Genomic DNA, 13,987 nt, shown 5'->3' on the forward strand with positions numbered 1-13,987 from the left:
TTATATAGCGCAATATCCACTAAATGTGCTCAAAGCGTTTTACAAGGTGTCCCGGGTCAACAACAACATTTAACATGTAGGACGGGACATGACGCCTATTAGACGATATTACAATTTTTAGGACAAAGACAACGCTGTTAACGGCCAGGTACTCATTTTACACCTGAGTACGGTGAGAGAATGTGAGTAAAGAGTCTTTTCCAAGGACTCAACTATGCGCCGAGCGCGAGGCTCGAACCCAGGACCTTCCGATCCGAAAGCGAGTGTCTTATATCTAGACCACATAGCCGCACTATTTAGACAATATTGAATATATCTACAAAGTCGCTGCCTATAATTATGTATACTTATTATTATCATCATCATCATCATCATCATCATCATCATCATCATCATCATCATCATCATCATCATCATCATCATCATCACCATCATCATCATCATCATCATCATCATCATCATCACCATCATCATCATCACCATCATCATTATCATCATCATCATCATCATCATCATCATCATCATCATCATCATCATCATCATCATCATCATCATCATCACCACCACCACCATAGATTATAGATTATAGGGAACATGATATTCCTTGCAGTTATGATCACCCAAATTAAGACAACATTCGTACCACAGTCTTTAATCTTAATTAATAAGTTATAATTATTTAGTATCAATGTTATTATAACCATAATGATGATGGTAATAATGGTGATGGTGATGGTGGTGGTGGGTGGTTTGTGGTAGTGGTTGTGGTGGTTGTGATGGTAATTATGATTATGGTAATGGTATTAGTGTTATTGTCGTTGTCATTGTTATCATCATCATTATTATTATTATTATTATTATTATTATTATTATTATTATTATTATTATTATTATTATAAAAATGACGATAATGATGATGATGATGATGATGATGATGATGATGATGATGATGATGGTGATGATGATGATGATGATGATGATGATGATGATGATGGTTGTGGTGGGGATGATGGTGATGATGATTCTGATGATGATGATGGAGATGATGATGATGATGATGAAAGAAAGAGAGAGAGATTGAGTGGGAGAGAGAGAGAGAGAGAGAGAGAGAGAGAGAGAGAGAGAGAGAGAGAGAGAGAGAGAGAGAGAGAGAGGTGAAAAAGAGGAATGATGTTTGAAATAAATTGGGACCGTTTAAAATTGCATTCGAAGAGAAGTGAGTAATTCGAGTGAGTTTGATTTATATTTGATTGAGCAATGTAAACCACTAAAGATTTTCCATTCTGTGGACAATAAAGATTTAGTACAATTACTATAAGCTAGTTAAAAGCAATATTTTAACATTATATTCAAAAATTGGTAATTTTTACAAGTAGTTCTAGTGTCTCATATGTTTTAATCCCCTAAAACCCACCACCACCACCACCACCACCACCAACACCACCATCATCATCATCATCATCATCATCATCATCATCATCATCATCATCATCATCATCATCATCACCATCATCATCATCATCATCATCATCATCATCATCATCATCATCATCAAAATCAACAACAACAACAACAACAATAACACCAACAACAGCAACACAATATCAAACAACAACAACAACCACAACACGCAAACAAAAAGGCATCTATCTAAGACAGATTATAGATACAAAGAATATACACACATTGGAAAACAAACAAAGAAAAAGAAAACAAGAACACAAACGAAAAGGAAATATAAACTCATTATTAAGGAAATGTTCGTCTCCATTATCATTATCCAGGGAAGCCAATCTCGATGTGTTTATTAATTAATTTATAATGCACATTATTGACCCCTGGGGCAAAAGCATCAATGACGCCCCTTATGTATAGGGGGAAATATATGTTACAGTGAATGACATAATCAGTCGGATGGTGAAAAGGTTTAAACTGAGATATTGCCAAGTTTAGTTAAAAGATAAGTTTTTATCGAAAATGAATTCTTGTCAACAATGGTTAAATCAACCCTTTTTGTACATCTTCTTGAATATCAAAGTTAATTTCACTTCGAAACATTTATTGAAAAATTGTCACCTCCTGACTGATAATGTCTTGCACTGACACATATTATTCATCCAAGTTAATGAATTTAATTTCTAGGGGCAATGATAGAACCTCTTTGTGACTTTGGATGCCTCTAAAATACCAGTGCTCTGTGAAGTACCTGGGTCAAATTAATCATATTTCCCTTATCTATCGTATACAAAAAATGAGCTTTTTATATAGCGTGATATCCACAAAACGTGCTCAAAGCGTTTTACAATGGGTCGTGACGCCCCTTACGCGATATTACAATTTTTTTTCGACAGAGACAACGCTGTTAACGGCCAGGTACACGTTTTACACTTGCGTAGAGCGAGATAATGTGAGCAAAGAGCCTTTTTCAAGGACTCAACTATGTGCCGAGAGAGGCTCGAACCCATGACCTTCCGATCCGAAAGCGAGTGTGATACCTCTAGATCACATAGCCGCATAAATGAGATACTTTACATCTAATTCACCTGTTAAATTTATAACTTAACCTCTTTCACCCTTTACGTTGTCCATTCTAGACATCGAACCATCAAGAAGCCACGACTGACCCTAAAACACAAAAGCCAGCTGGTCAGGAGATGCGTCGTGTTCACCTGGGTGTTGTCCACCATTCTCAGTGTCACACTAAGTGCCTCTTTTGTCCCCTCTTCACGGTTTGCCTTGAGTACTCTAGATCCTTTCATGAGGTAAGTCAACATTGTTCAACTCTTCTTTTTTGTCTATGTGGTCTTGTGGTATGGCATTCGCTTTCGGATCGGAAGATCCTGGGTTCGTTCGGGCTTCGTTAGGCTCATAGTTCAGTCCTTGGAAAAAGCTCAGTACTCACATTTTATCACCGTACTCAGGTGTAAAATATGTACCTAACCGTTAACATTTTTGTCTCTGTCCGAAAAAAATTGTAATATCGCCCAACAGGCGTCATGCCCCGTCCTACATGCTAAATGTTGCTGTTGGTCAGGGACTCTTGTAAAGCGCTTTGAGCACGTTTAGTGGTTATTGCTCTATATAAAAGCTCATTTTTTCTCTTTCTTGAAGTCAAGCGTTGTTTGTGCTCTGTTGTCGTGGTATTAGATCAATCGTTTCACCTTGACAATAAATACTCACTCACTCACTGGCACTTGAGGCGATTCAAGGGATCTCCACCTGGTCCTGTGAGCAGCTATTCTTGGGGCCATCTCGAGGGACAGAAACTCTCTGTTTTTGGTGCCTCTCTACGGTACGTCTCCAAGTCTCCTTGGGGCGGCATCGCTTCCTGTTTCCTTGGGGTAATAAGTACGCGTCGATGAAATTCAATTTTAAAAAATAGGCACATCTCGACTTTGTATTAGAGTTTTGAGGCAATTATTGGTCACATGATTAATATTATTCTACCCGACGTATATATATATATATATATATATATATATATATATATATATATATATATATATATATGTAGTATGATATCCAAACCGGCTTATAGGCCTAGTTTAACATTGTTGCAATGGACAATATTTTGCGTCTTTTTTTTGATATTTCCATTACAACAATGAGCCCACATGGAATTGGGTTATCAGACCCGCAAATAAGTGCACGTCGATTCTACCCCTTACCAAAAATAAATATTAACGCACGATAATACTTTGTGATGTCAGATTATCAAGCGTTAAATTTCACTAAAATTATATTCTTAGACTAGAAGTGTCATTTAAACATCTTTGAACATGTTTTTTATTCAAAGAGGCCAAATCGGAACTGATTTAGGAGGACAATAAAAGAAAGTTTTTTCCCTTGTATTTTTCTATCCTGTTTTGTTTGGCACCTTTCATGCACACCTGTTCAGTTCTTTATCTTACACTGGCGACTGCTCCTTAATTTCTTAATAAAAGATTCCATACGTTCTTGCGTTTTTTTGAATGCGAACTTGGTTCCCAACACACAACCGGAAGCTCGTGCAGCGGAAGGCAGCACGTCAGGAATTCCAAAAAGCACGAGTGTAAGAGTCGTATAATGTTTTTTCATTTTATAGAAATTATTACGACAAGGAGGAAGAAGAGTCGTCCCAGCAAGAACATGTCGTCATTTCTCTGGTGATTTTATTGGCCTTCACCCTTGGACTTGCCATCATACTCAAGGCTTATCATAGGTACGTAAGTCAAAGAATCTAAAATAATTCTGCAAAACCCAAAACGTCAACTGGGGTGACCTTGCCTCAAGGGGTGTTTTCCGCTATAGATGTGGACAAAGTAAATTTCTTTTGATAAAAATTCAAATCATCTGACAGTGGAGATAACTGTAAAAAGCCTGAGAATATTCAAGATGCCCCAACTCGATGGAGGCAAAGTCACCCCGAGAGGCAAAGTCATCTCAGTTGACGGTAGCTTAACCCTCTCCTTACCAACCATAGGAAAATCGTCACATTCGTTACGATGCAACCAACATTTTTCTTATTCAAATTTCTTTTGTACATCATAAAATTTAAAGAAAATGAACAATGAGTTGTAGAGCATGTTTTGTTGAAGAAATTATGTACAACAAGTATACTTACTGCTATTGTGTTTGAGTGATAAAAAAAATCTATTTTTGTGTTATTTTGGTGTGAAGTTTTGGGGAAAATCCTGAAAATGGCTGGTGTATGGAGAGAGTCAAATTGTTAAATAATTGTTATCATCATCTGTTTGTATCTGTTGTTGTTATTGTTTAAAAATATTTTGATTGAAGAATGGTTTTAATAAGAAACCCTACTCGTAACGTATCATTTGTGTTCTTTATTCTTTTTTCTTATTAAAAAACCGTTTCATCCATTTATATTTCATAACATATGTTTAGCCATCAAATTAAGCGTGGAAACGCCCCCCCCCCCCCCCCCAAAAAAAAAAAAAAAAAAAAAAAAAAAAAAAAAAAAAAAACAGAAAGAAAGAAAAAAAAAGCCTAGCAAAAGAGTTTAATGCTTTCAGTGACGATATCGAAAAATATGATATATAGACAATCGGTAGGTCTCTGGTTCGAGTCCCGATATTAGTGGGGCGAACTTGAGTCCTTGATAAAGGTTCTTCCTTTATATTCTATCATGACCACTCAGGAGTAAAATGAGTACCTGCTAGGTAACAGTGTTGTCTCTGCCGAAAAAAATACATGATATGGCATGAGAGGCATCAATGCTTCTATTTGACTGTATGTTCAATGTTCCAGTTGGTTTATAACGCCTTGTTAAGCACGTTGAATATAAATAGAACGCAGTTGACGTCAAACAGGTCTTTGTTATTTTTTTTGCCATCCATCTTTATGAGTAATTCTCACTAAACTGTATTAACCAGTGTATAAACCTTCAAGGTTACGAATAGTTATGTGTGTATTGGTCCGGTATATTTCCGGATGGGAATATTGTGAGATTCTTAGCCAAGCGCACAGTTTCTATATTTCAAGCTTAATTTGTTTTTTTTTTTTTTTTTTTGTTTTAAATATTGACATACTCCTTACCGGACATTTTCCGGATACATAACTCTGTTCAGCAAAACGACCTTAACAACAAGCAAACAAAGCAAACATAGCATTAAGTTCTAATAACTATAATAAAAAACATCTCTTCTAATTGTACGATGGACAAAATAAATATGAATGAAAGAGATTATGTAATAATAAAGATAAAATAACTAATATTTCGCTTTATTCATCCCATAGGGGAAATTTTCTCGCGGGTCTATTCCAAGGGAAGACTGGAATAACCCAAGCTTCAGCCGCAGTGCAGCGCCGCAAATTAAACTAGACCACATAACGCAGCGGCGGGTGATCGAACTCGGTACCTTTCGGGTACGAAGCAAAGACCGTACCGCTGTGTCACGCTACCCCCTTATTTGTTTTGCTGTAGCTGCTAAGGTGAAGGTTAAAAGAAAATCTAAGAGGCCTCATTTTTGTTCTTTTCCTTTCACATCCTTAATAGTATCTGGAGATCTGTCCGAGGAGTAAAATCCGTGGGTAGGAACCGTGTGTCACCACGACCTGATCCATTCACCTTACATTCCGACAGCTCTGACCTCACCCTCTCTACAGGACGATCTTACCGACCACAATACACTATCAGGTAAAAATACAATTGCCTCCCTCTTCCGCTTCACTTTGTCATCTTCATCCCCCTCTTTTTTCTCCACCATAGCAACAACTATAACAACAACAACAACAACAATTACTACTACTACTACTATTACACTATCACTACTACTATTACTACTACTACTACTACTACTACTACTACTACTACTACTACTACTACTACTACTACTACTACTATTACACTATCACTACTACTATTACTACTACTACTACTACTACTACTACTACATCTACTACTACGACTACTACTACTAATACTACTAATACTACTATTAACTACTACTACTACTACTACTACTACTACTACTACTACTACTACTACTACTACTACTACTACTACCACTACTAATACTACTACTACTACTACTACTACTACTACTACTACTACTACTACTACTACTACAACTACTACTACTACTACTACTACTACTACTACTACTACTACTACTACTACAAATACCACTACAATCATTATCACCACCAACCATCATGATCATCATCATCGTCATCATCATCCTTTTTCTCTTATCTTCCCTTTTGGTTCCTCTCTAGACGTCGTCAGCCTTTAAACTTTATACCATCTTTACCTCCACTCTGATGACAATGTAAAATGCGCCTTCTAAATTATGTAATACAATAACTATTGATTTTCATTGTGTTTTTTTTTGTGATTCCCAATAAATAGACCAGGATTGAACTTATGAGGTTTATACATAAATAGACTATAGACTATAGATATATATCATTTACCTTTGCGAATTCCAATTTATAAATGGAGAGATAAATATTTGATTCTCTATTTTCAACGATTATCTAATCCATACTATGCGGCTTTGTGGTCGAGTGGTAAGAACACTCACCTTCGGATTGGATGGACCAGAGTTCGAGTCCCGCTTTTAGCGGCCATAGTTGAGTCCTTTACTCACACTATCTTACCGTACTTTGATGTAAAATGATTGCCTGGCTTTTAATAGCGTTGTCTCTCTCAGGAAAAAAAAATGTAATATCGCCCAACATGCCTCATGTCTCGTCTAAAAGTTAAAAGTTGCTGCTGCTAGGGATCTCTTGTAAAGCGCTTTGAACAGTTTTAGTGGGTGTTGCCTGCTGATGTAGATGCTCATATTAGTTTTTTAAAACATAAATTGTGCACATGACTTACTTATGGTTTTATTTGTGCTACACGAAATAATGGGATTTTCGCTCATTGTCATTATCCATATTTATAAAATGATCTTTTTGTCAACTTACTTGTATATTTTCTGTTTCATTCTCTTCAATGCCAGCTCCAACACAATTGGTGGCGATCTCAGCAGGGCGCACAAAGACACATTTGTTGTAGCCTACAACTGTAAAGACAAATCCGTCGTTATGGACGCTGATTCAAAGGGAGACAATAAACGAAATACACCACAAATCACCGCAGACGGCAGGTAATTCAAGCACAGTTCATCTTTTAATTAAATTCATTATTTCCCTGCATTCCACAAAGTCATTTGCTATGAAATTATCGAAATGTATTAACTTGACAAAGACCAAACTTCTATTGATTAACTTGACTTAATGCTATCCGACTCCTAATGAACCTACTTGGACACATCAGCTGCTTGCCTAATACTATTAACCCATTTCCTCTAATGATCTCGATCTGCTTGGAAGCTACTGTGGGTCCGTGAAATCATTTTTTTCCCGACCATAATTCTTGATGGTTCTGGAGGCATTTCAGGTATCTGTTTATTATTGTGTGAATGTTTGTTGTTTGCCTGCCTCAATATTTGATTATTTTTGAAAAACTAGTAAAAAGCCCGCAATTTCGCGGGGAAAGAACTATTTTCATTCGATATTGTACCCACCATCATTTAATGAGGGCAGATTGGTAAACAACGTTGTCTGTGTAACTTGGTACAGCCTCTGTTGATTTTTCTGTGTGGCCCAACAATAATGTATAAGAATATTTTCCTCTTTATATGAAACTTCTATCATTATACAACAGAATAGTTTTGTCATTATTATATAAACAGTGTAGTTTGTCATTGTTCTGTGACTTTCTTGTCCAACAGAGTCCGACCGCTTAGTTCCTACGGACAAAGAAGGCGTCTGCAGACTTCTTGGAGTACTATCAGCAACTGTTCTATCAAATCAAAATCCCAAGAATTCACAGACATCAGTATCGGAGCCGATCTCTTAAGGTTCCAGGTAATTTAACATTTACAAAGTAATCTTCATGCAGCTATGTGGACTTATGGCAAGACAATCGCCTTTGGGTCGGATGGTCCTGGGTTCGAATCCCACTCGGAGGGAAGCATAGTTGAGTCCTTGGAGAAGGCTCTTTGCTGACATTCTCTCATTGTACTCAGGTGTAAAATGAGTACCAGGCCATTAGCAGCAGTGTATGTTGAAAAAAAATATAATATCGTATAATAGGCGTCTTGCCCTACTTGTTAAGTGTTTCTGTTGACCAGGGGCCCCTTGTAAAGCGCTTTGAGCACGTTTATTGGATATTGCGCAATATAAATGCTCCAGTTTTTCGTCAATACTTTCGGACACTTCCCTGAAATTATGTCACTACATACTGACAATCAGAAAAACAAAGATGTAATTGAATTGATAGAAGTGCTTAAAAATAAATTATGATGGCATTGATCAAACCATTGATTTAGGTGATTGTGGCCTTGCATTGCATTGTAATTTTTGGGCGGTGTCAGGCTATGCATTAATGAAGGCTACGCTTACACGCAATATTGTAGCAAGCTGTGCCATATTATAGAAAAGAGCGACTTTCTTTCTTAAACAATCTTTAAAAACCAGCTTGACATATAGCAACGTCACAGGCAACTATGATTGTTAGGTATGACAGGCTTAGTTTATTTTTATATAGATAAAACTGCATTCGTGATATTAGCTATTTGTCATCATAATTTCTTCGCTCCAGACACTATCTCCCTCTTCATTTGTATCTTTCATCATCCCTTTCGCCTCCCTTTATACCTCCTCCTCTTCCTTATCCTCTTCTTTCTAATCTCATCACCATTACCATCATCATTATATTATTATTCACCATTATCCACGTAACCATAATATCATGTTTTTGATATAAGTCAATTTTACTCGAATTGAATCCGATTGATTATCTGGACAGTGCAATAGATAGTTCGAAATTGACGTCACTCAGGTCTTTGTTATTGTTTTTTGCCATCCGCATTTATGAATACTTCTCACTAATCAGTAATAACCAGACTATAGATAGTATGCGCTTGGCTAGGAAGCTCATAACATTGCCATCCGGAAGTATAACGGACCAACACACAAAACTGTGTGTATCCATGAACGTTTATAGTCAGGTTAATACAGTTCAGTGAGCATTACTCATAAACGCGGATGGCAAAAAAAAAAAAAAAATAACAAATACCTGATTGACGTCATCTTCGAACTATCTATAACCGTTCTTGGTTACACACAGTTTTGTGTGTTGGTCCGTTATACTCCCAGATGGCAATGTTATGAGCTTCTTAGCCAAGCGCATACTATCTTGATCATTAGTCCCGTCCTAAGTAAACAAACATCCAAACGAACCAACAAAGAAATAACATCCACCAAAAAGACTCAATATAGATAGTATGCACTTGGCTAAGAAGCTCATAACATTGCCATCCGGAAGTAAAACTGGCCAACACACAAAACTGTGTGTAACCTTGGAGGTTTATAGTCTGGTTCATACAGTTAAGTGAGAAGTACTCATGACTGCGGATGGCAAAAGACAATAACAAAGACGTGAGTGACGTCATCTTCGAACTATCTATACTATATCTATTCAACAGAGAGAGCAGACATACACCTTGAGCAGGCCCTATTCGTTCCGACCTCAAAAACTTGGAATGAGCAGCGCCATTCGAAATAGCGTTGCAATGTTGATTGTTTACATCGTTTGCTCCATGCCACTCCTCATCTTCACGTGCCCAATACCGGGATTGTCGTCAGTGTTTTCAACAGTTCACAGGCGCCATGCATTACTTCTATGTCGGATTCTGTTCTTCTTCAATGCCCCTATTTATCCTTTATGGTACCTCGTCTTCAGTGTGACTGTAAGAAAATGTCTCAGCAGGTTATGGGAAGGATTCATGGTCAGATGGAAAGACATTTCTTAACCAGTTAACTGCCATACTCTTGAATAACTTGTATTTTAAAAAATTGGCCAGAAAAATCGTCCTTCAAATCCAATCAATTTAGGTGACACTCATCTTGAAAAAAAAACCTCTCAAATATGGGACCTTGCGAAGTCCCAGGTTTGAGACCCTTTTTACAAGATGAGGGTCATTTAAATCTAGTGATAGTTAAAGGACGAGTTTTCTGGCCAAATTTTTTTTATACGTGCTTTTTTTTCAAGAGTGCGGCAATTCAATGGTTAAGACGAAACTTTTTAACGTGCAGTTAAAAGTGACCAAGTTCATTGAATGGCTCTGTATCGGATTTTTACATACCATGGGCACATCATGAAGAAATCCACTCGATATCACCACTCATTGGTATAGGTACCTCTGGAGGAAGATGAAGAAACTTAGGGTCCTACATATAGGAACATAAAGAAAGACCATTAGCTGGATGATCCTAAGAAAGAGGTAGGGATAAAGACAGCCTTGGTCCGATTTTTTAAAAAGAAGAAGAAGAAGAAGAAGAAGAAGAAGAAGAAGAAGAAGAAGAAGAAGAAGAAGAAGAAGAAGAAAAAGAAGAAGAAGAAGAAGAGAAGAAAAGAAGGAGGAGAAGAAGAAGAAGAAGAAGAAGAAGAAGAAGAAGAAGAAGAAGAAGAAAGAAAAGAAGAAGAAGAAGAAGAAGAAGAAGAAGAAGAAGAAGAAGAAGAAGAAGAAGAAGAAGAAGAAGAAGAAGAAGAAGAAGAAGAAGAAGAAGAAGAAGAAGAAGAAGAAGAAGAAAAAGGAGAAGAAGATGAGGCAGAGGAGGAAGAGGAGGAGGAAGAAAAAAAAGACACTTTTTTCTCCGCACGTCTAAGAATGATGTATCAGGGACATTACAGTGGTTTGGTGCTTCTACCATATTAATTGAAGAGTGGTTTTCCAAAACTCCCTAACTCCGTTTTTCCCATTTTGAGATATTGAGGATTATTTCCCTTGATATTTATTTTTCGTCTATCATTTCATCATATTTAAACTTTAAATCCACACAAATCTAGGGAAATTCTCGTGCCGCTTCATGCTTAGCATAACGTTTACGTCTCAGTTAGCATAACGTTTACGTCTCAGTTAATCTCTTGGATAAAAAATCTCAAAAAGTAGGAAAATCGACTTAATGAGTTTTGCAAAACCAGCCTTCAATTGCTTCTTGTACATTAGAGAGGCTTGAATGAGAAATTTATTTCTCCTCTTCGGACCACCTGTCTGGAACACAATTATAATACATGTGGATTATTTTCTCCAAACTACGGTAATTGGTTTTTAACTTCCCAAGATAATGATCTGACGTTCAGATCAAATTCCAAACATAATATTATTATTATAAATTGTACGGTGAATAATAATGTCGAAATTCACCATTAACTACTCCTTGATTTGAGAGGCTATCTCTCGAGTAAATGTTGCTGCTTGAAGCTCAAAGAAACGATAACAGTATAGTCAAATGGAACGGAAGCTTCAACTAGGTCAAGGACGAAAGTGATATGGACATTTCGGCTTCCTCCTTTATCAACAAAACACCGTGAATGAAACGCTAAAAAACGAATGAGAGATGAGAGGATGGCGTTGTTACGGCGAATATGTGCAGTTACGTGGTCTTGTGGTATGACACCGTGGCCTTCGTAAAGTTAATGCCTGACACTGACCAAAAAATGCCGTCAAAATGCCAGTCTTTTGCCACAAAAGAAAACAAATCGTGAGTTGTATTCAATAGTTCAACCAATGAAATGACTTGTTTCCATGACTAACGACTAACTCACTAGGCAGTGCAAATGACGTCAAACTGCCAGTCCTTTTGGATTTCATTGTCAGGCTATATATAACATAACGATGGCTACGATGACACTCGCTTTCGGATCGGAAGGTCCTGGGTTCGAGCCTCACTCGGCGCATAGTTGAGTCCTTGGAAAAGGCTTTTTACTCACATTCTCTCACCGTATTCAGATGTGAAATGAGTACCTGGCTGTTAACAGAGTTGTCTATGACCGAAAGAAATATAATATCGCCTGCCAGACGTCATGTCTTGTCCTAAATGTTAAATATTGCTGTTGGACAGCGACCCATTGTAAAACGCATTGAGCACGTTTAGTGGATATTGCGCTATATAAAAGCTCAATTTAAAATTTAAAACAATGATCGTAATTGCCTTAAATACCCCGAAACGTCCACTTCAACTGTCCTGATTAATTAAATTGAACTTTCCCTTCCATTTGCCAAGATACTGTTATTTATATAAGCGACCCATCAGGTGATGAAAGTGAAACTTGTAGAGGCAAAAGTGCAACACTAGCTTTTACTCAACTCAGATAGGTGATATTATCACAAAGATTCAAGAACACTTTCTATCGTATCCTACCGTTTTAGTAAATGCGAATCAGATTCCATCTGCTATTATGATGCATTTATCTTTAAAAAGTATTTTAAAAAAAAAGAATTAAGCTTTTATATAGCGCAATATGCATTAAACGTGCTCAAATCGTTTTACTAAGGGTCCCTGACCAACAGCAACACGTAACATATAGAACGAGACATGGCGCCTGTTAGGCGATATTACAATTTTTTTCCGACAGAGACAACGCTGTTTACAACAGGTACTCATTTTACACATGAGTTCGGTGAGAGAATGTGAGTAAAGAGCCTTTTCCATGCAAAGACTCAACTATGCGCCGAGCGAGGCTCGAATCCAGGACCTTCCTATCCGAAAGCGAGTGAAATACCACTAGACCACATAGCCGCACACATACAAACTGTTTGTTTAGTACCTACACACTTAGTAACAAATGAATATAGATACGTCCGCTTTATCATTGTTATTGATATTGTTATCATCATCATCATCATCATCTTTGCTTGGTAACCCGGAGGTACAAGATTCAAATCCAGTATGCTTTGAATCACATAGGTTTAACTCTTGAGGCGCTATTCTTTTGACGACACGTTATGAATGGAATCTAGAGTGACGTTGCTGACTGATCGGATAAAGTCAAGCAATGTTGAGTGTGATCAATCAGATGGGTGACAATGAATGCATGATCGCCCGCGGCATTGCCTTATTAGTTAAAGTACTTTAGTTATAATAATATCATCACATTCGACGTAGTTTTGAATAGTCCCTTTGAGATAGGCAATGTAAAAGGGAGAGCACCAGGTTTACCCATTTGTTTTTTTTTAGTAAGTGCCAAAATCCAAAAACTTGTTTTAAAAAGCATTTTGGCGTCGATATATTGGATTTGGCATGTTGGATATTTTGTTTGGTACTTCTTTTTTTCAAATCACTTGATCTCATCTATTTCATAGAGAAATAAACACTAATTTCAATAAATATACAAATTGTTATTCATAAACTGGCAAGAAGAGGTGTATTTATTTTTGTTAGCAAAACAGTACGCATGGACTCTGACAAAAGAAAATTAATAGTTATCCTCACTTGTATGCACATTTTAAAAGAAAAAGTGATGCTCGAAAATTTTTGGCATTCTTTCAGACCATTTGGCATTTTTCTGTGACTTGTTTGGCTGTTGTTTTATTTTTTATCTTTTTTTTTGTGCAAAATTATTATGGTAACCTTAAGCTTATTAGTGTGTAAGTGGAAATTTGGCTCGTGTGGCTTGCTGTGCGGAGTAAATGATGTACTACAAGATACG

The 13,987-nt window shown here is 37.0% G+C and overlaps 1 protein-coding gene across 1 annotated transcript in view; it reads left to right on the forward strand.

The window, feature by feature from the left end:
* LOC144967177 (uncharacterized) overlaps window positions 1-11,043 on the forward strand; it is a 41,018-nt gene extending 29,975 nt beyond the window's left edge. The window contains exons 4-9 of the mRNA XM_078904103.1: window positions 2,595-2,762; window positions 4,085-4,201; window positions 5,996-6,136; window positions 7,449-7,595; window positions 8,223-8,358; window positions 9,981-11,043. Of these exons, the coding sequence (XP_078760229.1) occupies window positions 2,595-2,762; window positions 4,085-4,201; window positions 5,996-6,136; window positions 7,449-7,595; window positions 8,223-8,358; window positions 9,981-10,307 (1,036 nt within the window). The 3' untranslated portion in view covers window positions 10,308-11,043. The remainder of the gene's footprint in view (window positions 1-2,594; window positions 2,763-4,084; window positions 4,202-5,995; window positions 6,137-7,448; window positions 7,596-8,222; window positions 8,359-9,980) is intronic.
* Window positions 11,044-13,987: the final 2,944 nt, after the last annotated feature.

The sequence above is a fragment of the Berghia stephanieae genome, chromosome 3 (genome assembly GCF_034508935.2).
Source record: "Berghia stephanieae isolate SIO BIC M18660-M18661 chromosome 3, UCSD_Bste_1.3, whole genome shotgun sequence".
Lineage (NCBI taxonomy): Eukaryota > Metazoa > Mollusca > Gastropoda > Nudibranchia > Aeolidiidae > Berghia > Berghia stephanieae.